The 23,156-nt window shown below is 41.8% G+C and overlaps 1 protein-coding gene across 6 annotated transcripts in view; it reads right to left on the bottom strand.

Annotated features, from left to right (window-relative positions):
- Positions 1 to 23,156, bottom strand: part of TCF7 (transcription factor 7) — a 163,020-nt gene that overhangs the window by 26,804 nt on the left and 113,060 nt on the right. For 4 of the 6 annotated variants that reach the window (XM_054977465.1, XM_054977468.1, XM_054977466.1 and 1 more), the window contains exons 4-7: positions 17,287 to 17,419; positions 13,180 to 13,270; positions 3,183 to 3,269; positions 77 to 187 (exon numbers count right to left, since the gene is read on the bottom strand). In XM_054977465.1, the coding sequence (XP_054833440.1) occupies positions 77 to 187; positions 3,183 to 3,269; positions 13,180 to 13,270; positions 17,287 to 17,419 (422 nt within the window). The remainder of the gene's footprint in view (positions 1 to 76; positions 188 to 3,182; positions 3,270 to 13,179; positions 13,271 to 17,286; positions 17,420 to 23,156) is intronic. The other 2 variants (XM_054977467.1, XM_054977471.1) reach the window with 1 other exon arrangement.

Raw genomic sequence — 23,156 nt, 5'->3', positions numbered from 1 at the left:
GCCCTGCTCTGCAAATGAGAAACAGAAGCTGGTCTTAAAAAAATCTCTGCCTTTATCCCAAGACTTGAACACTCACATGTTTCGGTCATAATGATCAGTTTCTTGTTTCCCAGAGGGGGATGTGATGCCTGCGTGTGGGATTCCTGTGGCATGCATTCCAGGACTGAGCACCAACGGATGTGTTAGCCTGCAACATAAAATAAAGACGTGACTGCTTGGATTTCTATCTGTTAAGCACATACTGAAGGTGGACCTGGCTCTTAAAAGGACAAGCTCAAAGCACAAGAAAGCAGACCTAGACGTTTAAACATGAACAGGAATAGCTGGGTGCTAGATGACAATTCCAAAAATATAAACAGTGGTACTGTAATTAATGGGGCTCAAGAAGTTTAGAGAACTGGGATATTTGAAAACAAAGAGCTCAGTTATGTTCTACATTCTGGAATTGTGTAATTCTCTGAAAATTAGCACCACATTTGGCAACGGCAACGCTGTCTTGCCCAATAACCTGCTCTACAAACAATAGCTGTTCAGCCACTAGGTGGCACTCTGAGTTGCTTTTTTCCATAGAGTAGCAACCAAGCATGAATCACAATTAAGAATATATTACACGTCTATTCGTATTTTCTTAGGTTATCCTGACATTTTGTAAGCAAAGCATTCTTTCTGAACTAACAGGAGAGCTCTGATGCAGCTCCAGAAGAAGTTTATGGCAATACTGAGTCAGCCAAAGCCAAGCCTGACTCAGGATTTTCTTCCTACCACTACTGTAGTTAAATAAGGGCTACAAGACTTAATTTGGTGTGTGATTATGACTAAAGAGCTGTATTTAACCATTCTCTGCACACACATCAGTTTTCAGCTCCACTGCAAACAGGAGGTGTGGATGGATGGGCATTTTGTGTTCGCTTTCTCACACAAAGCTCTTCAAAATTGCCTTCGGAGCTTACATCTATTGGCCTTCCCAAGTAATTCATGTCTCTGAATAAGCCACACTGTATTTCAGTTTAGGATAAGATTTTACCAGAAGGTTTGTACCACACTCTGCCTAGCAACTTTATAAACTTAATGTCAGATGTTCAGATCTCACTTGTTGACACTGTATTGTTAATGCTGTAAAACAAACAGAACAGCCTTTCCAGCACTCCCTCCCCCTCTAAAGTATTTCAGAGCACAATGGGACCTTGGAGGGCACATCCACCACTGTCAATGTGATCACAGATCAGATCCTGAAGATTAATGGGGTAGGCACCCTTCATCATCTTGGAAGAGCATTTTCAACATGAACAAACGATGCTGTCAGTTTACCAAGCTTTATGATTGATGCTTGAGACAGTGCAATTGCCCATGGGAGACAACCCACTCTTCATTAGCTCTGTTGGCACGAAAAGAAATGATGCCTTGATTTCAATCTACTGACATGGCTTGAAGCTTGATCCTTATCTGCCAAGGTGCACTTTTTGTCTGCAGAAGCTGCCTCATTCTCAGTAAGTGGGAATGACAGCATGGAGAAGGACGAAACTGTCAAAACCACCAAGGAGGTCTATGAACTCATTTATCTTAATTATTAAGATGCTTAGAAGGGAGTAAATGCCCGGGGTAGGCAGAAAATTAAGGCAATCACTGTAATGCTTCAGTAATAATGTGCCTTCTCCCTACTCCATTACCAAGGGTAAATCCCAGAACATCTTAATCAACAGACTCTTTAAAAGTATTCTTATCAGGACAACACGCAGGAAAAGCCAAAGCTGAAAAGGCAAACAAATGGCACTTGCACATATACCTCCTGTAGATTAAAGTTCATCCCACATGGGCATTCTCAGGCAAATCAGGAAGTCAGAGGAAGTTCATTTTAATGAATGCTTTCACAATTTACAACCAGTCTTTGCACTAGTGGAATAAGAGCATGCTAATTAGCAAGGATTCAGTTGTGCAGACCAGGAGCCCAATGGGAATTCTGCCTTCCCTTGCAAAAGCAGGTTTATGTTTTTTCCTAATTTTGCACAAGGTGTGGTAGTACATAATATTCCAGGAGTGATCGGTAGAAATTAATACTCTAAGTATTGGATTTGTTTTGCAGTTTACTTATGCATGACAATCCTCAGCTGTAAATTGTTATATACTTCCATGGAAGTAAAGCTAGTTGCTTGAGGCCACCTTGTTGAATATTCCTTGGATGCCATTGCAGAATTAACTTTGAACTCAGAGAACATTGTAAGGCATTCTCGTCATAATCTGAATACAGCATGGTACATTGAGAAGACGACAAAAATACAGTTGAGTAAAGCCAAGAATCTGGTTATCTGAACATGAAACTACCTTATGCAGAGTCAAGATCCATCTAGCTCAGTAGTGTCTACTCTGACTTGTAGCAACTCTCCAGGGTCTCAGGCAGACAAAAAGTCTTCCCCAGCACCAGATTCCTGAAATCTTTTAAACTGGATATGCCCAGGATTGGACCTGGGACCACCTGTATGCAGAACATACACTGCACACTGCTACAGTTCTCAGTCCCAATTCATACTTGAGTCAGTCAGGGATATGTAAACATTTCTACTGCTGCTAGCTGGACCTCCATTACAGTAGCTGCATTAAGGTGTTGTAATGCTACCCCATGAAGAGTATATTATGCTGAAGACAGACAACAGTGTGATTCGATCTTTGATAAAATGTAATCTGAAAGCAGCTGGAAAAAGTGATCAATACTTGTGCTGTGTGACTACCTTTCCACAATTTCAACCCCAGTGAACAAGTTTTGTAAGTTTCTGCATTATTTTAAAAAATCTGGGATAAAGGCAATGTCTGCTCATCATGGGAGAGGAAACTTCAGATCAAATCTCTCAAAACTATTGTCTGCCTGAAGCCATAAGGAAGCTGGAGACATTTGAACATTTGAGAATACTGCAGGAGCGCTCACATGAAGACTGATTTTATAGCTTCTTCATAAGGGTTCTCTCTCCCCACTACCATTAGTTGACCAAAGCCAAGATCGTAGAGTTCTCTTTGGAGCTCAATGTTTGTAGGTTTTTTAACTTTAAAAGTTGTCAGTTTAAAATAGAATTCCTTCCCTGTTGCTGCCACTTGAAAGCTTGACTCTCTCTCCCTGGCTGCTGCAAGCTCGCATGGCGTGAATTGCAAAAGAAGCAGAGCAATTGGTCCTGGCTTAGTCAGCTCATACTTACCTAGAGAAAGTAGCCCCAGCAGAGAGCGCCGACGTATAGGGCTGTCTAAATCCACATGACGGGAGAGGGTATACAGGCTGGCTCTGCCTGGGATCAGGAAGAAAGAGTCCATAAAGCATCTACATCTAAGCGTCTTTTCTTGCAAATATCCTTTTCCAGCTGGACTCAGAATTGGCAAAGGTCACAGGTTTGAATTTTTCGCTCCCATTATACATTGGTTTAGAGTGGAGCAGTTCTGCATAGGGTTGTGTTTAGGACTCTGCTTGGGCGTATTAGTTTTAAAGTGTGGCTGGAGCTCCAGAACCAGTTGCAAGCATCACAAACTAGGAATATATGCCCCATCTGCATTCAAAAGATGCATTCAGGCAATTAACTGGGGCCACAGTGAGCATCTCAGTTTGATGAATACCCAGGCACACATCGGCATCATCTGTGCACAGATCTCTCCTGAGAATTAGAGTTCTAGGATATAACCTTGAAGCATGAATAAAATTTCACTTATTCAAGCTTCCACTATGTAGCTTTGGTTGATACCTTCAGCTTTATACTTTATGAATGGGGACTTGTAATAATGCACAGAAGGATGGAGTGGATCAGTTGCCTAGTCAAACAGATGAGTCAGATAATTGTCCTGACAAGGATTCAGGGGTCATCACTGCTATTGTTTCAAGGCAATTTGGCCTTGGGAGATCCTGAGGTTGACTAGCATTGCATCACCAGCTGGATCAAGTCTGTTCCTCTTCCTTCTTTAGGAAGAAGGTGCATATTATAACTAAGGAGACTTCTTAGGCTTCCTGCATCCTCCTAGTCTAATATACATTAGTACCAAATGTAACATGTGAAACCCACTGAACATGACCATTGTTATGATCTGAAAGTATATGATAGCTATCTTCCAAAAAATTAGGAATTAAATGGAGTAAGAAACCCTTCCATTGGCTTTTGTCCTGATAAGCAGGATTAGTTAGCTTTGCTCTGAGGACAGCCACTAGATACAACTATGTATGTGTCTATTTACCCCCATCCCCCACCCCATTTGCCACATCATAGGTATAATGAAACTAAGAACGCTTCTAGCCAGCAAGAGAAAAATCAAGGAAGCATCAAAAATGGGCAAAAAGTGGTAACAAGCAATTTCAAATATCCTTACATTACCTACGAAATGTAAATTCATGTAAGAAAATATTGGGATACCCAACTTGGAGCCATTTTTTGTGGTAAGGGCATCTGAAGAACTATGCCAGACAGCGATATTTTAGAGCTACCTGGCATTCATTCACCTGAGAGTTCTTTAAGATGTTGATCTGTTTTTTTTTTAATAGCAATGTACTGAAATCAGCCTCCTTACAAGAGAAGTGAAAGACAACCTGCATAAAAAGTCCGGTTTTTAAAAAGGGATTAGGGAAAGCCAGGAAATTACAGGCCTTTTCAACCAGCATCTGAACAAGGCACACTGGTATAAAACATTGTTAAAGTTATGTCACAAACATATGAATGAACAAGTCTTCTTGAGGAAGAATGAGCATAGCTTCTGCAAAGGAAAGACCTGCCTCACCAATCTTCAGGAAATCTTCATGACTGTCAGTAAACCTGTAGATAGGGGTAATCTTGTAAAAATTATATAACTGCTTTCCATAAAGCTTTTGACCAAGCCTCTTGCCAAAGGCTCCTCAGTAAGTTTAACAATTATTGGATAAGATGATGGCTCTACCTATGCATTGGTAATTGGTTAAACAACAAAGAGTGAGATCTAAAGTATTTCTCCTGGCATAATAGCCCTTCTATTGGTGCAGGGAAAGATGCTGATTTCTCTTTCCCCCTCCCATTGCAGATTCCCACTTTCCCCCCACTCTATTTCCCCCACAGAAGCAGAAATTCAGCCCTATAGGAGTAGAAATTTGGGATGCTCAATGGACTGAAGCACGATGGAGGAGGGGAGGAAATCCTGCCCCTCTAGTTTCATTACACTGGTTAGATCTAACCCAAATAGTAGGAATAAACTGACAGATGCCACAATATAGAGAAGGGGTGAGTTCTCCCAAGTTAGGAGAATTAACAGTTCTGCATTAGGACCAGTACTGTTGCATAAATTATCTGGGGACCAGGGGAAGTGATGAGGCAGCCATGTTTGTGGATAACAGCAAATTATGCAGGATGGTTAAAACCCACTGCTGACTGTGAAGAACTCCACACATTCATTCCAAATTGGAACAATTAGTACTGGAACAGCAAAACATATGAATTTAAATAAGTTCAAAATTCTAAACCACACATATGATTCTGTGGTGAGAGATCGTGGGGTTATGGTGGGTAGTGCAATTACAACTGTTAAGGAAGCAATTGAAAATAAATTGGGCAGTATCCTAATGCCTTTATATAAACTGGTAACATGGCCACATTTGGATTACTGTGTTCATCAGTCTCCAAAAGTACATGATTGCACTGAAACAGAACAAAAGAGAGCAGTTAAAATGATCAGGGGGCTGAGAATTTTTGCTTTGAAGAAAAACTGAAGTGTTTGAGGCTTTCAGTTTAGGGGTGGGGGAATGAATCGACAGGAAAGATATGAATGCCTAGGGGAAAATTCTGGGGAAAAAACCAAACACACCCATTTTTCTGAGAACTTCTCTCCCCCCATTTTTCCAACGGAAAAAATGTGAAATTTTAGGGAGCAGTGAAAAAACTATTACAAAATATTGTGTCTTTTGCAATTAGGAAAATGGATTTAAGACGCAACTTTACTCACTCAAAATGTATAGTCTGAATTTTTTTTATGTAATGCAATCTACAGTAGTAGATAATGATAATTACAGATGTGAAGGTCAAGGGGAAAAGATCATAAAAATGACATCATTCCGATAGTGACATTATCACACCAAGAGGTGAGAGCATGCATACTTTGTGCGTGTGCTACTACTTTTCAACAGGTGAGTGCTGACCCCACTCAGTGTCCAGTATTCTCTGGACCCTATTAGGCAACCCTAGCAGAAGGCCCTATATTTCAAAGTTCCGGAAACTGAGGAAAAACCAGGTAAAGGTTGTAGCCTAGGGCTGCCATCCTCCAGGTGGGGCCAGGAGATCTCCCAGAATTACAACTGTTCTCCAGACTACAGAGATCCATCCCCTGGCAAAAACAGCTGCTTTGGAGGGTGGAGTCTATGGCATTATACCCTACAATGATCCCTCTTCGGGCCCCACCCCCAATCTCCAGGAATGTCCCAACCCAGACCATTTCCCCACGGTCTGAAAATAGTGCGATACTCACAAAAGGCTGCCGGGTTCCTTGCACGATTTTTGACACCATCCATTTACAAAATGGAGGCAGGCAGTGATGATGGCACCTTCGTGGCATTTTGTAAATGGATGGCGTCAAAAATTGCGCAAGGAAGCTGGTGGTCTTCTGTGAGTATCGCACTATTTTTAGACTATGGGGAAACAACCCCAGAGTTAGCAACCCCATCCTAAAAAGGCAACCTCTGAGGTAGAATGATCAGTATGACAGACAAAGCCCAGGAGGTGCCTATAGTGCAAAATCCTTTGTACATCCTTCTTGGGCTCTGCTCTACTTTGGTTAGTATTAATATTAATAAACATTATATAGGCATAGCATGGGGGCTAAGAGGGCAACATTAAGGAGAGAACTGAGTCCCCATATCCTACTTGTAGGCCAACATGTGAAAGAAAATGTTGGACTCGATGAACCATTGGTCTGATATAGCATGGCTGATTTTATGTCTGTGAGTTTTCAGTTAGTTCAAGTTCAATTAGAACACAATTAGAACACAAGTTCAAATTATGCATCAACCATAAACTCACTGGTAATCTTTGGCAAACCACTATTCTTTCACTGCCAGCCCCACATCTACAGCATGAGATAATAACGGAGGCCTGGCTTACAAAGGTGTTGTAAAGGTTATTGAAATATCTAGGGCTTTTTTCTGGGAAAAGAGGTGGTGGAACTCAATGGTGGAACTCAGCATCGCACAATGACATCACTTTGGGTCAGCTGGAACAAGGGGGGAGTTTTCAAAAGTTTAAATTGCCCTTGGTGAAATGGTCACATGGCTGGTGGCCCCGGCCCCTGCTCTTCAGACAGAGGGGAGTTTAGATTGCCCTCCGCGCTGCTCCAGCGGCACGGAGGGCAATCTAAATTCCCCTCTGTCTGGAGATCAGGGGCGGGGCCACCGGCCATGTGATCATTTTCAAGAGGTGCTGAAAAAAAGCCCTGGAAATATCTAAGTAGAGTCCTTGAAACAATCTAAAGGTATTCTTATTGTTAGCCATCTGTGTAAAAATCTGCATGATAGACCACTATGTTTGCCAACCTCCAGGTGGTGGCTGGAGATCTCCCAGAATTACAACTGCTCTCCAGGCTATAGAGATCAGTTCCCTTGGAGAAAATGGCTAATTTGGAGGGTGGAGTCTATGGCTTTACATGCTACTGAAGTCCCTCCCCTCCTCAAACCCCACCTTTCCCTGGCTCCACCTCCAAAATGTCCAGGAATTTCTCAAGCTGGAGCTGGCAACTCTATAAGACCATCTCTCCAAGAACTTGGAAGTATATAAATGTGCCAAAACCCAGCCAAATGCTACGATATATCAGAAGACTTAAACAGGCTTTGAAGTTTCATGTTTAGGGCCTTGGAGGTGAGAAAACAGAGTTAAAGTGACATTCATTACTTCATTGGCCAAGATATGCACTACAGTGGGTCTGACATGCAAATTAATTTAATTGTAAAATCAGTCAATGAAAGGTTTCTTTTTTTATTACCCCAGGATGGCAAAATAGCCTTTGTTATTATTTTAAAAAAGCAGTCACCTGACAGAGTCCCAGAAAGAAAAATCACAATGAGACACTGCCTACATGTTGCCTAGTTCTGCAGGCATGTTGTACAAATGACACAGTTTACAAGGCTTTTTAATAAGGTGTGTGACTAGGCTTCAGTAAGAAAGCTCACCGGACTGGACTGTAAGTAATTTTTATACGAGGCTCCTGACTGTCATTCCGTCTAATTAAAGGGTGACTTTTTGCAGTTCCTCTTCTCCAAAATACTTGGCAAGTACAAAAGCTGTTCTTTGCTGAACTTTTGCAAGGCAGCTTGCTAAGGAAAAGCTGCTCCCTGTATTAAGACGGCTTCGTGTTTGAAGTCAGCCTCATTCCAGAACACTGAACCTACAGAGCCATTCACATACCACAGGGCTTGTTACTGGCAGATGGAGGTGCTGAAGCCTTCCCTCTCCTCCTCCTCCTCCATAATTGATTTCAACAATGTTAAAGATGCCAAAACCTTCAAAAAGCATGAGAGGGCAACCCTCCCCAGCAATCTTTGAATGAATTGAGAGCCTTAGTTACACATGCTTCTGGACCACCCCACCGCATGTGGAGGGACAAGGCAACACATATGCCAAGAAACATTTGGATTGCAAATGAAGGCAACCCAGAAAGAGCAAAAATCCACCGGCAACAGGGGAGGCAGGCGTTCTACTAATAAGTTTATTGGAGACCTAACCATGTATAATTTTCTCAGGGCTGTGCATGAAGACAGCAGTCCAAAGAGGCATTTCCGCCCATTCTTTAGGATCATGTTATATTTTGCAAGAACTTGTAGATAATGTGTGTAGATCATAACGTGCAACAACTGTGCCTGTGGAATTTTCACAGCTAAATGTGGCTCTCCCGTGCAAGCACAGAAAGCAAATCAACCCTACATGTACTACCATGGCATATTACAGACTGCATATGGGTTTCCTGAACTTTGCTACAGGTCTTTCCTTTGATATAGTGATATGTGTCTCAGTGCTGTGGCTGAAGTTGACAAGAAAGCATAGCAGAAGCCTTTGTTAATCACGCTGCAAACCAAAAGCATTTGAGCAACAGATTTCACCCCCAACCTTGCAAAAAGAGGTCATGATCCTTCTTTTCCTTTTTGGCATGAGGTTTGCATTTGACTCATTCCTTATCTTCCTCCAATTGCTTCCTTTTCAGCCACAGTTCCTCCCAGCCTCTTTACAGGTCCCTCTTTCCTTGCATCATGAGTTACGTCATCACCCCAAGAAGCAGAATAATTCAGGACAGAAATCATAAAACAACTTCACTTCTGAACAACAGTCATACAAATCTAAAGCTGCAGGCGCCACTTCTTTGTGTATAAATATTTAGAACATACTATGGTTATCAAATATCTTACTGCCCTGTGATGTATTTTATTGCATCTCCTTTCAGTAAAGACTAGGCATGGGCATGAACCAAAAAAATTTAATGAACCAGAGGTTTGTGGTTCAGTGCTACTGATGAACCCAAACTAATGAAACTAAACAAACTTTTCCTGCTGACGAACCGGTTTGAGGTTCATGGTTCGTGGGCATCAGAATGGCCCCCATTGGATTTAGAGAGCCCATATTCCCAGGGAGTGTTTAACAGGCTCTCCTCCAGCCAACAACCAAGTTTGGTCAAGATTGCAATAGGGCTCTTGGAGTTATACCCTCTCCAATCCGAGGCTCCCAGGAAACTCCCATTCGATACAATTAGAGCCACCAGTTGACACTGGCCCAGTGTACAAGGGGTTGGCCATCAGAACTGCCTATCAGGGTTTGCAGGAATGAGATTGGAGTGCCCATGGCTACAGAACACCCCCTTCCCCCTCCCCCCCCGGGTGTCTTCTCCCATGTAACCAATTGTAACCAATTTGCAGCTCCATGGTAGGAAGGAAGACCTGCCAATCAAGGTAAGCTGGGCTTCGATTCAGGTTTCCAGGGCGACAGAAGGAATGCAGACAGAGTCCAGGCCTTCCCCCGGCTCCGTTTCCAAGGGAATTGATTGATGGTGCCTGACAGTCTGGCTTCATGAATCGCGGGCGAACGCAACGAACTGGGCCTCTAACAAACACTGGTTCATTGGCCATGGACCCTCATGAACCACCGGTTCGCGAACAGACAATGAGGCAGTTTGTGGGTTTTTTTGGTTTGTAATGCGGTTCGTGCCCATGTCTAGTAAACACTCTGGAGAAATCTCATAAAGAAATAAATCACTTAACATGTGTATGCCACAGTTTTGTCAACACAAGCCTTAACAGCTAATTTGCCCCTGCCACTGATACATAGGCAATCGGTTGTGAGGAGTTATTTTTCTTGGATCTTAAATGAACAGTTTTAAGACAGGCTTGAACTACTTGACTAGCCAAATTGGACACAGCCCCTTCTGGACATGGCAGCTCACTATGCACTTGATAAACATCCTGTATTTCTTCATACCTGAAACTATAAAAACTGAGAGGATCTCAAACACCATGCAAACCACACAATAGATGGCTGCTGGGTGGCAATTGGCTTGGTGGGTGTTAAGTTGTGCAGGCCAGTCTTAAGACCTGTAAAAACTCACACTTACAGGCTGCTACCTATACATACGAGTAAATCTTGAATGGGTTTTCATACAGTCAACCAATTTGGAGCAATGCTGACTTGAATAAATCATTCTAGAGTAAGTGGTGAGTTATTTTCTATTGCTATGATCATTTAATAGTGGTATTCTATTTAAGATCGGCATCAGTTCTCCGATCCTAAGAACCTGGCATCCATATATAGCATATGATACTACATGGCTTATATATCTTTCATTTCCTGCAGCTGAAAGTTGATTTGTGTGTTGGGGTGGGGAGGGTGTCATCGCCAAGAGTCAACAGCCCTCTACACACAACTTCACCAGGTGCTGGCTGAATACGTGAAGAGCAGGAGCTGGCATGAGCAAGCTTCCCTGCTCCCTTGCAATCACCGTCTCATAAGCACAGCACTTATGCGTGGAGAAAATGGCCACAAATGTGCCCTCCCTTTGAACAGGCACTTTAGGAAAGCATTGTCCCAAATCACAAGGAGAGAATATACACATGAACACTTCCACCACATGTGGATGCCATGCTCACAATCTGGCAGCTGCATGGAGATGGGACTGGAGGGTTCATGTCCACTCCCACTAGCCACACATTCAGTCAAAGTGTGGAGGGGTTTTGTGCACAGGGCCTCTCTCTTCAGCATTCAAGTGATAAAACAGTCTTGTGAAACTACCCCAAAAGAGAATATAAAAACGCAAGAAAACACTTATTTTGCAAGGATATTATAGCCAGGAATTCTACTATATGAGAGTTTCGCAACGCCATTTACCACATAAATGCAAAAAGGAGAAGCAATTTTCTGGTGATCCTTCCACCTTATGACAATGTGAATCAGCTCCAAGAATCAACATAGGTTATCATCTCAGACTGTAAGGCATGCAGTTCTCCAGTCAACAAATGCCACTTCACAAGGGTGGTGTGGGTTAAGAAATTGAGTAGTGAAATAAAGAATCTGCTTACAGCTGAATGTATCAAGTAGCAAATAATGAACCAGTAAAGGAGGATATAAATTTCATAAATCGACAGACAGACAGACAGACAGACAGACAGACAGACAGACACACACACACACACACACACACACACACACACACACACACACACACACAGATATATAGAGATGTATATAGTACATTAACAAAACCTCTTTAACCCGTTAAGATGACAGCATACTGAACCATTGTCCAAATGACCACCAAACACTTTTTTGGCAAGAAGTTGCTTTCATCGTAGACGTTTTTTTTCTGGAGAACTATGTGTACCCTGCTGATCAAGTAAAGCAATTGAAGCAGTGTTTGTGAACAGATAGCTACCTTTTACAGTGAGAAAGTTGTATCGTTGATCAGATTTCAGGAACTGAGTATAAAATTGGTGGAGTCATTCTGAAGACTGATTTATAGGAAGATACCAATTCCACAATGGTGCACTGAAGTGCTTTACTTGATCAGCAGGATACATATATTTAATTGGTCATTTTATGTGACTATATACATAATGCTCCTGAAAAAAAAAATTTTCCCACAGATGAAGGCAACTTCTTACTGAAATGTGTTTGGTAGTCAGTTATACAATGATTTACTGTGCTGTTATCTTAACTGGTTAAGGAGGTTTATATCCTCCTTCACTGATTCATTATTGGTTCTGTTCAGTCTTTCTGATTGCTTAACCTGTTTAGTTGGGCTGAGTTTTCTTTCCCTTTTCTTTTGACTGTGTGTCAACAGCCTTGATCTGTGTTTCTCTAGTCTACAGACACAATTCTGTTCAAGCAGTAGATAAAGTGCCAATGAGCTCCTTTAAAAGTATAGAAAAATGTATTTTAATATCTAGATCTGCTTATTTGTATGTAAAATCATCACTCTGTGATAAGGTAGGAGATATAGAAATATATATGTTATTTGTGATTAGAGACATAGAACTATATATTTTAGGGCCAGAATTTCATGATAGACATGACCTTGCCCTAGGTGTGCAAAATTTAAGTTCTGTGACATGTCATGTTCTTCCTCATGGTTAGCATTTCAGAATAGTAGTACATGGCTGACATAGGACCAGTCTACATGAGACAGCATCCCCAAATTTGCCCTGGGGAAGCATCTTAATTTTGTAGAGCGAGTACCCACTGGAGATCTCTTTTTAACAGCATTGCTGGGACCATATTCTGTATGGCACCGCTGTGGCAGGAGCCCTTCCTCCCTTGCCATTTTTCTGATTCAAAATGGCACAAAGGGGTTATTTGCTGACACCCCCTCAGAGCTGTTTCAGGTCGGAAAAACAATGTGGTGAGGGGGAGTTCTCCTGTTACCCTGCAGTTCCCAAGAATTCACTCTTCCAAATGGAGGTGTGTCCCTGGACTGAATGCAGGGACATTGTCTCGTTTAATTTGGCCATAAGAGATTCTGCATTAAGTTCCAACACCACAGTCCCTAGTCCAAGAAGGAGAGAGATGCAACATCAGTCTATTTTTCATCTAGATGAGTGTAAAGATAACCCTGTGGTGTTAAGAAAAATGTACTGGAATGTACAATTTCAGATATCATAGGACCGATAGTGGTGTTCAGTTAACACATTTTGGTCAAAACCAGTATCTTCAGTGACAGGCCTTAAATACTTACCACCCCATTGAAGGTGTTATCTGTCCAACCCCACCAGGAGGGAGGGAATAAAAACCGGAGATGTCTGACGTTTGAGCAGGACGGTGTACACCTGACAGAGAATCAACATATTAGAATATTTTAAGTTAAAGAATTTCTAGCTGTCTTAAGAACAGACAACATAGATAATAAGATACCTTTCAAAAGGTTTTGTATTTGTTAGCACTCAATAACCAGAATCAATGTACATGCTTTGTCTCCTTCTGTTTACAACTGTAACAAATATTCTCAGTCTTTCCTGTATATTTCCTTCTCTTCAAAGAATACTGCAAACAGTCAGTTAAGGAATTGAGAGTGACAACATCCAGAGTTGAAGGAAGATGAATTTGGTATCAACCATAGCTAAAAATGTGAATTGGGAAGTTCTTGGTTGAAATCTCACCTCTTCCACAAACTCACTAGATGACCATCAGCAAGTCTTGGATCTTCTCTGCATTTCACCCCTCCCCCATCATATGCAATACAGGTATAACAGTACAGGGCTATCATACAAGATAGTTATATGAATTAGAAGGAAAATGTAAGTGGAAGTGCTTTGTACATAGTATATAATTGCTAATATTAAGGTACAGTTATGCCATCAAAAGCAGCTGATTGTCAGGGGTTAAAAACACAGTCTGGATAGCATTGATGTCATTGGATATTGAGTGTGTGTGAGAGGTTTTATCCATCCAATACCTTTTTAGCCCACTCTTCCTTCAAGGAACATGGTGACATATATGGCTTTCCTTTTTTCCATTTTATCATCATAACAAAACTGTGAGGCAGGCTAGATCAAGAAAGTGTGATTAACCAATCCCCACTTCAGTATGTCCCACTAGCATACACTATTTGTGCTGATCTTGAAAAATCCTTCATTTTTCTTTAGGATCTTATATTTGATGCACCATAACCAAATGATATGGGCCAAATTTTAGAAGTTTTAAATTAATAATAGCTATATTGCTATAGCATTTTAACATTATATTGCAACCAACTAGCTCACAGGTTTCATTTTAAAAACAAGTAGGTTCCTGGTCTTTGGGTTGTAGAGCTATAAGGAGAAATGTGTAACCAGTACCTTTCCCCTTTTAACTCAGCAACTAAAAAGGCTAGATACTTAATGTTTTGAAGAAGACAAATGAAAGCTGAGAACTAGTACATTGTTGCAATAGATCAATATAATGTTACAATGCTATAGTGATATAGGTGTTACCATTTTTTTAAAATCCTGAAAAGGCCCTGGAGTGTACGTGGAGGGGATGGGTGTCATATGGAATGAGGCAAAGAAAATAATGTCTATGCGGGTGGGACTTGAAAAAACATGCATCTTTCTATCCACATGGCGTCCAAGGATATATGACTTTGAACTTTCCAAACAAATCATATCAATTTGGGAAAGATCACAGAAGAGTGGTGGAAACAGTTGAGAACAGGACAAAGGAATCTTTGCTACCTGGTTGGGTTTTTTTTACTATTGATTTTATTTTTGGGACCCTTTAATTGTTGTTATGTTGTTAGTTTTAATATATAATATTTATTGTTTTTAATGTTGTAAACTGCTTTGGGCCTCATTTGAGAAAGAGGTGGTATAAAAATCTAAAAAATAAATAAATGTGGATGCTCCTGAAAAAATGCTTCAGTAAGGAAGCCAAGGCAGAGCAAAACATCACTGTGGAAACAGCCCAACTTGAAGGAGACACTCTGTAGTTTCTAGTGAGTAGTTCAATGGTCCCACCACTGTATGAAAATCCAAAGCTGCATGGAGTGTGATAACAATTCCTAATTTTGAGGGTCGTTTCTTGATGGAAGATTTCAGATTTTTGCTACACACTTTTCAACTACAGGGATATCCCTAACCAGTTTCTCATGTGAATTAAGTGATAACATGAGGAGGATTTATACCCATGTTGAACAAGGAATGCTAAGCACCTCCAAAATTCACACCGAGCAATTTTACTCTCCAACTGGAGAGAGAGTGGGAGAAAAAGAAGTAGTGTCAATTCGTTTTTACCCGTGACCCTGAATTAAGAAGGCTCTCCTCTCTTACATAAAAAGCCTTGTCTTAAAAATACTACAGATATGTATTCTGGCACACGTTCAGTCAGCAAAAATTGTGCAGCTCCAGACTCTCAACAGAAAATCATACTGGGTACTATCAATTACGACAACTACAATTTCAGTGAGCGGTTGCAGCAGGGGAGTCATCAGTCCTCTGGGAAGGTTTGTTTTATCTCATTATATGTTAAGTAAGTCTCTGAGGTGCATTCATAGAAACTTTCAAAGCCCCTTGAAGAGTCAGGAGATTCATTTCAGTGGGTAATTTCAAGGACACACGGATATAAGGTGCATTGTGCTACATTCCCAGAAGAGCTATGCTGGATTTGAAACATCCTCACTCACCACTTCCTGTCAGACTTGGATATTTGCCCTTGGTTGAGTTTCTTGTAGGTTACAATTTGTCAGTGTTTTATTTTTTCTTCTTTTTAGTTTAATTTAATTGAAGGTTGGTGGGTAATTTAGGAAGCAAGTGCTGAAAATGTGTTTGATTTCCAGAGAGCAAGAAAATTAAAATCTCCCAAAACCAGGGTAAAAATGGTCAGAAGCTGCACTGCAATAAATTAGCCAGGATAATACTATAAGGGGGTAAAAATGTTGTCACGTATGCAGTTTAACCACATTAGCTATATACAGCTCTCAACAGTCCCAGCATTTGGCAACATGCTTAACCACACAAGGTATGCCACTCTGCCACTGCTCAGGAGCAGAGGGGAAAAAGAATCAGTAACTGATAATTAGTGCCATAAAATTACATAAAATTTAGTCACTTCAGACGAGCTATGAAAAACACTGCAGGTGGAATATCTTTTATACCTCTCAAGGAGTGTTTGCATAGTAACTCACAATGAAACTTGATGCAAACATCCAGAAAGGTCAAGTGGTTTATGGCCTTCTACCATGTCAGAATGCAAGTAGGGAAACAGAGAGGCCCACTTCCCATACCATCGCTGGCTGATAAGATGCTTTCGCAGTGTGTTGGCATCATTGGCTCATTGTTACACCTGAAGTGGCTGCTTGGCTCTTTTGAACTAAGAACTGGACCTGATTGTAGCCTGCAACCATACAAGAATCAGACCTAATCTATCAAACAGTGTTGTAGCATATTCCTGATTTAGTTCAATGCTGAGCAGACACTGCACTGAATTGAACAGTAGATGCTTCTGGCCCAGATCATGTCTAACTAGACAGCTCAGGAAGACCTTAAAGTTCTGTCACAGTTACCAAAGATAAAGTTCCCAACTGGTAAGGTGATAGTGCCACCAAGATTACAACTGGCAATCGAGCTTGATGGATCACACAATCATTCAATGTGCTACTCGCAGCTTGCTGGTAATGCAAAAAAAAAAAAGTGTTTAGCTGCATCATAGTGTGGTACCATATAAACATTTTACTATGTGCACAGCTCACTCCACTTTGACTGACCACCCCATCAATTTATTTGTGTAAACTGGGCCTTATAATCAAGAGAAAATATATGTATTAGATAACCATTTTTATTTTTAAGGCATGCAGCTTTGGAATGGGGCAATTTGGAGTGGAGAAGCTGTTAGGGTGGAGGTGTTTAACCCTGCCCATACCCATAGCTTTTCTACTGCAACTCTTGTTCCAACCCCCCCTTTCTGTCAGTGGGCTCAAATCATGTTGGTCCTTAAAATGTTCATTTTGAGCCCTATAAGCAGAGAAGCAGCTGGGGACCATTTGGCGCGAAGAAACATTCATGAGGAAAAGTTCTTCTCTCCACCCACAATGCCCTGCCCCAAAAGGTTCTTTTATTATATAAAAAAAATAAACCTGAAAATATTTTGCATAGTATCATGAAGGAAGCATGCTTGATGTTGTATGCAAAATGGGTATGGCCTACTAAATGCATGAACATTTGCCTTGGATGATGCTCCAATCTACAGCAATGTGGGTAAATGCTAGTACACTTACAAGCCCAACACTAATATACACTTTCCCATGTATATCTTTTCAAAAATTACCATCAGTCCCCGAGTAACACCAAAGGGTAGAGAGAACCATGGTTACCTTGTTTTTGGTTGATGTCGGCTGGCAAGTGTGGCGAATGGGAGCCATGGCTGAAATGTTCATTGCTGTATGGGATGAGTGGGGTGAGCGGATGGACACCATGAGACGGCTGTACTACAGGAACCTTGTTGGACTGAAAGATACAAATCAAGGGAAGAGAAGCTTGAGAAATTTTAGCTTTTGAGTTAAAAAAACAACAGATAGGTATCCTAAAATGACTTTCACACTAGCTAAGCAAGCTCAGGAGTGGCTGGCTAGGTCAACAACATCACAACAGATATCACATACGGGACTCCAAGAGCATTAATAAATGAAAGCAAACATTTTAGTCCATGTATGAATATCAGTACTGACTCCATCTGGCTTTGCCTTTGTTAATGAGATAGCTGGATGTTAACGAATTACAGTAGCTTTATCAAAGGGAAGATTCTCTGGTGAATTCAGGTGTATCAGATTTCTGCTTGTTTTCAAAATTCTGCAATCTATAACCTACAGTATTGTTTATTGAATGTCCAAGCTGTTGATCAGATTGAATTACACTCTGTAATCCACCATGAGTCTCAGTGAGAAAGGCAAACTATAAATAAAATAAATGAATAAAGGCACATTATATGACCCAGATACTTCAGCCTATCCAGAGCAACAAAACACTGGGTAAAAGAAATATGTGATGCAACACTGCTGCAGGAGTTCCATTAGGCAAAAGAACACCAGCAAAACAGAAATGTAATGGATCAATAAATAAAGCTGAGCTTTCCCCTGTCCCCTGTAGGTGGCAGTCAATGAATTGGAGCAGGACAGCGTGTTCACATTCAACAAAATATATTCATATGCCATCATTATTAGGATTACCAGTTCTTGAAATAGAGTAATGTTCTTCCTGAGTGGAAAGCCTGGAATCAGGGATTGGGACTCACAGAAAATGGACACCTATTGCATCTAATGCCCTCTACCACCAAACAATTCATCCATTCATGGTATCAGGCAACCATCAGATCACAACATCTTCCACTATGCCACAATCAAAAAGCAGGAAATAACCTAGAGAGCCAATAATTCACGACAGTGAGCCAAGAAACACTTCAGGTCAAGTAATACATATGTATTGCTACCAAGAAATTAGGCTTGTAGAAAATATTTTACAGATAGGCAATTATTGGCCCAAGGCTACTCTGTAAATTAATAATTTCTTTTAAACAGAAAAAAATTGGAATAGAAAAAGACTAGCTAGAAAACAGTTGATGGTTCTCTTTCTGAACAAATGAAGATCTTTGGAGAAAAAAAAGGAAAGAAATAGAACAGTTATGCTGCTGGAAAAATATTTAAAACTAGCTCTTTTACATTCAGGACCCCTGCTCCCATACTGAATGCCGATTTGTTCTTCTCTGCTATGGATTTTCCAGAATGAAGTCCCTGAAAGAAAGCACTCAAACAGCATCAACACATGAACCGATAAAGCTGTTTTATATCACTTAGCACCAGATCCTTTTTTAACGGCGGGTGTTGGGGGATTGAATATCCCATGCGGATACTGTACCAGTGAGCTACAGCTAGACATGGGCACGAACAGAAAAAAAAACCGAACATGGTGTTCATTGTTCATTGCCATCAACGAACAACAAACATTGATGAATATAATCCTGTTCACGAACATGTTGGTTGTTCGTGAGGGCAAACAGGCTCTCCTCCAGCCATCAAGATCCCTACCGCACCACTCCCAGAAACCCTACCTGAGCAGCAGCAGGAAATGTACCAATAATAAATAATAGCTTGGCCCCAGAGCCTGGCAGCAGCCCTGGAACTTGAAGGGGTAGATCCCTACCGCACCACTCCCAGAAACCCTACCTGAGCAGGCAGCAGGAAAGGTACCAATAATAAATAATAGCTTGGCCCCAGAGCCTGGCAGCAGCCCTGGAACCTGAAGGGGTAGGTCCCTATCCCACCACACACAAAGAAAATTCAAGCTCCAATACACTCACCCTGTCTCTCTAACAGTAGCTGTCTCTCCCTGAAAGCCAGAGCTGGGAGCCCCCCTCCCCCCTGGTCTTTTCCTCTTGTAACAAATTTGGAGCTCCAGTCCACACTTGGAAGAAAGACCTGCCTATCAAGCTAAATTCGGCTTAGATTGGGGTTTCCAGGGCAACAGCAAGAGTTCAGACAGAGTTCAGACAATCCCTGCCTAAGTTGCCAAGGGAATTGATTGCAGGTGCCAGACTGTCTGGCTTGACGAACAGCAACAAACGAGGCTTGCAATGACCACCTGTTCGTTTAGAATGGGGCCTTACAAACAGCTTGTTCGCAAACAGTAGATTGGGCTGTTCATGGCTTTTTTTTGTTCATATTGCTGTTCGTGCCCATCTCTAGCTACAGCCCCATCTAAAAAGTCACGTACAAAGAAAACCAAAAATTGAAGCTCAACACACACACACACACAAACATATGCCTATCAGGTCTGGTCCTCAGGACTGATTCCTGGCTGACTGTTTCTCCAGGCCCATTCATGCAGCCACCACCACTCTGCTTGCCAGGGGAGCAGATAGCTAGCAGTTTGGCCTAAATATAGTCACACATGTCCTGCCAGCTTCTACTGACTTGATCATGGGCTGAGTAACTGACATTCAGGCCAAAACCCACTTCTGTGCTGGCCCACAGCTGGGTTGAATTAGCCCAGAAATCTTAGTGATGCTCACTCAGCCTGTCCTTTTTGGAATCCCCCTACTGCTCACCACTATCTCACAAAGTGGCCAAGAGTGAACATGTGAGTTTCTGACTTACCCAGCAAACCATGGCTTATGGATAATACAGATCACTCAAGCAGCCAATGACAGCTTTGAAATTTTTTGTTTGTGGTACACTGGGCCCAGAATGAAGCACAGCAACAGAATCATGGTTGGCAAGTAGATGGGAAAATCACCACACAGGTCCATGCAGAGTGAGCCTTTGCCCTGACAAGCCCAAGATAAGTGTGGTGATGGTGCCACAGTGGCTGGTTTACCTGCTACTGCTACCCTATTGGCGTGTGGAGTGAGCCCTGGTTGGTTTACACCAAATCAGAGTAGCAGCCCTGGGTGAATGACCTGTTGTCACCTAGGTTGCCTTGAAAGCCAAAAGCCAGAACCAGTTAAACGTAAGCGGGTTGACCTCCCAGCTACAAGAGCTATATTCCATACACCCCAAACCCTTTATGGAAATAACAGACTATTCTGAGAGATGGGTGGAAAGTGGCTAATTTGGCAACTTTATTTGCAAATGGTGCTGTCCTTTAAACCCGCTACAGCCCACAAGTGCTACAATGGGTTAGCCTCAGGGTTATTCTACTAGAATAGAAGTGTCAATATCACAACATTCTATTTGCAAAATTAATTATTTGATCATCTATTGCTGTGGTTTGGTGCTCTTGGTTACAATAAATGTGTCTATCTTACAGGTCTGAATGTGTCTTACAGGCCAAAAGTGGCATGCCTGGTAGGAGCAAGGACCTAGAACAAAAGAAAAATAATGCTTCTTAAGTACTGTGGATGTTTCCTCAATAGACACCAATTGCTAGGGGAAGCATACAAGCGTCCTGTGGCACTTGAAACTCTATCACATTTTTATTCTAGCATAGGCTTTCATGGCATACAGTCCACTTCGTCAGATGCGTTAAGTGACTACTCGTGGTTAGAAAGTGGCTCTGCTAAAGCACACATCAGAATGTGGGGGAGTTAAAGCCACTCCCTGCTGGAAGGAATAGGGCAGGGGTACATGTATAAGAAAGAGAGAAAAAACAAATTTGGGAGAGAAAGAGACAGTTGTGAGCCAAGCCGGCAGAAACACCTTGGGAATACCTGGAAGATCTTTAGGAGTGCTTCTTTGATAAATATGCAAAAAGGAAACCTGCCCGAGAAGCACTGCCCTTGGAATTTCTCAACACTTGGGGAAGCTTGAAGGTTCTAACTGTATATACAAACAGCCTTTTTGTTGATGGTATACCTTTAATTCCTAACTAAACCAATTGTGTAACTATGCCACATAGAATTTTGCAACCACTTTGTTGCAAACTTTGAAAATTTAGAGGTTTCATATTTTAAAATGCTTACAGTTATGAGATTAATAAAACATATGTGATCCCTAAACTACTACTTTGCCTGCACTGAAGATCCAAAATACACAATTCAACTATTTGTCTCCTTACGAATTCTCATTCTTTACAGATCAGCCTCAAAGCTCCAGCTGTATCCCCTCCTGTATCTTCTTGGCTGGCAGAGTTGACTGTTCCTTAATTTCCTAAGGCTTTGATCCCAGAAAAATTTTCCTGTGGGCTTCAGCGTGACTTAGTGCTGGCACTCCGAGCTTTCAGGCAGTCTATAGAGGTTAAATGCTTGGCACACCTCCAAACTCCTTGTGGACACACACCTGCAATCTCATTTCTGTTTTTTACCAGACACATAATTTCTTCTTTTTTTAAAAAAGGAGATAAGCAGGTACTACCACAGAATGCACCCATTCTAACCACAAAGTTCAAATGACATAACAGACATGAGGCATTCAACTTTTTGTGGTGAATTTCTGTCAAAGCAGGGTCTGCGTAGGGGTGTGTGTCTATGCTGAGAAACACAGCTGTGAATTGGAGAAAAGTGTCAGTGTTTGTAAACTTTGTATTCAGGTTGTCAAGAAATTCAGTTTTTTCACGCTTGGGGAGATTGGGGGTTAAGATATACAAACACCATCTCTTGGGGAAGGGTAAGTATATAGGAGGAAAGCTCTGTTGCACTTTCATTGGCAAAAATTTAGTTCAGACAGCAGCAATCCTCTCCCCCCACCAGTGTTTCAAACCACATGTAATTATGCCTGACCTGGTTCTACACTTTGGGTGCCACTGCAAACTTAAGCACCATTCAGTTCAGTGGGATTTCCTTACAAAGAAACATAATAAGAATGTACTATTTGAATGACTACTCAGACAGCTTTACAAGAAATAGAAAATAAGCACAACAAGTGTGCTTTTAGGAAAATCCAGTGCTTTCCCCCAATCATCCTTGGCTGTATGTGAGAGTGCCCCTTTGATCCCTGCTGAATCATGTCACCGTTGTTTATCTTGCTATAGCATAGCCTGCAGCATTATTTCACTCTGTCTTCAAATGACTTGGAGCTAATTGCTCTGCTGAAAGGCCTCACTTGAGCTTTGGGAAAGAAAAGTTTCAGTTCATTCATTCTGAGATTTGCATTATATCCAAGTCAATCAGAACAGAAGCAAAATATCCATGACTATGTGTTCATATAACGTTACAATTGCAGGTTTTGTCTACTTACAGAAAGTTCTTATCATAGAGTTCTGGCCATTCCTAGAACTACATGGAAACTATAGTAAGAACTTCCAACTTTGCCATACAGCATTTCCTAGAGCTGTTCTTTGTTATTTCTGGGTAGGGTTGATAGGACCTCCAGGCATGAAAGCGAGGGATGGGACCTACCTAAGGTTGCCAGGTCCCCCTGTCCTCCCAGTGGGAGGTGAGGGACCCGGCACTTACCTTCCCCCCTTCTTCCTCGCACATGCACATAGTGTGTGCGCGCATGCTCCCAGCCCACATGATGACATCACTTCTGGGAAGTCACATCATCACATGGGCCATAGCCATCCCCTGAAGTGCTCCCACATTTCACAGGGGGCTGAATTGGACCCAATTTGGCCTGATACGGCCTAATTTGGGCCCGAATTGGGTCATTTCAGAATGCAGGAGCACCCCTGTGCTCCCCAGCAGCCCAATTCGGGTCGGGCCCACAGTAGCATGCAGCGCTGCCTGGGAGCACCCCCCACAGGAGGCATGTTCCTCCCCTGCTGGCCAGGTAAGCTGGGGTGGGGGTGGAAGAGGTGTGAGTGGGAGATCCCC

The sequence above is a fragment of the Eublepharis macularius genome, chromosome 4 (genome assembly GCF_028583425.1).
Source record: "Eublepharis macularius isolate TG4126 chromosome 4, MPM_Emac_v1.0, whole genome shotgun sequence".
Classification (NCBI taxonomy): Eukaryota; Metazoa; Chordata; class Lepidosauria; order Squamata; family Eublepharidae; genus Eublepharis; species Eublepharis macularius.
Note: the sequence above shows the minus strand (reverse complement) of the source record. Positions and strands in the feature narration are given on the sequence as shown.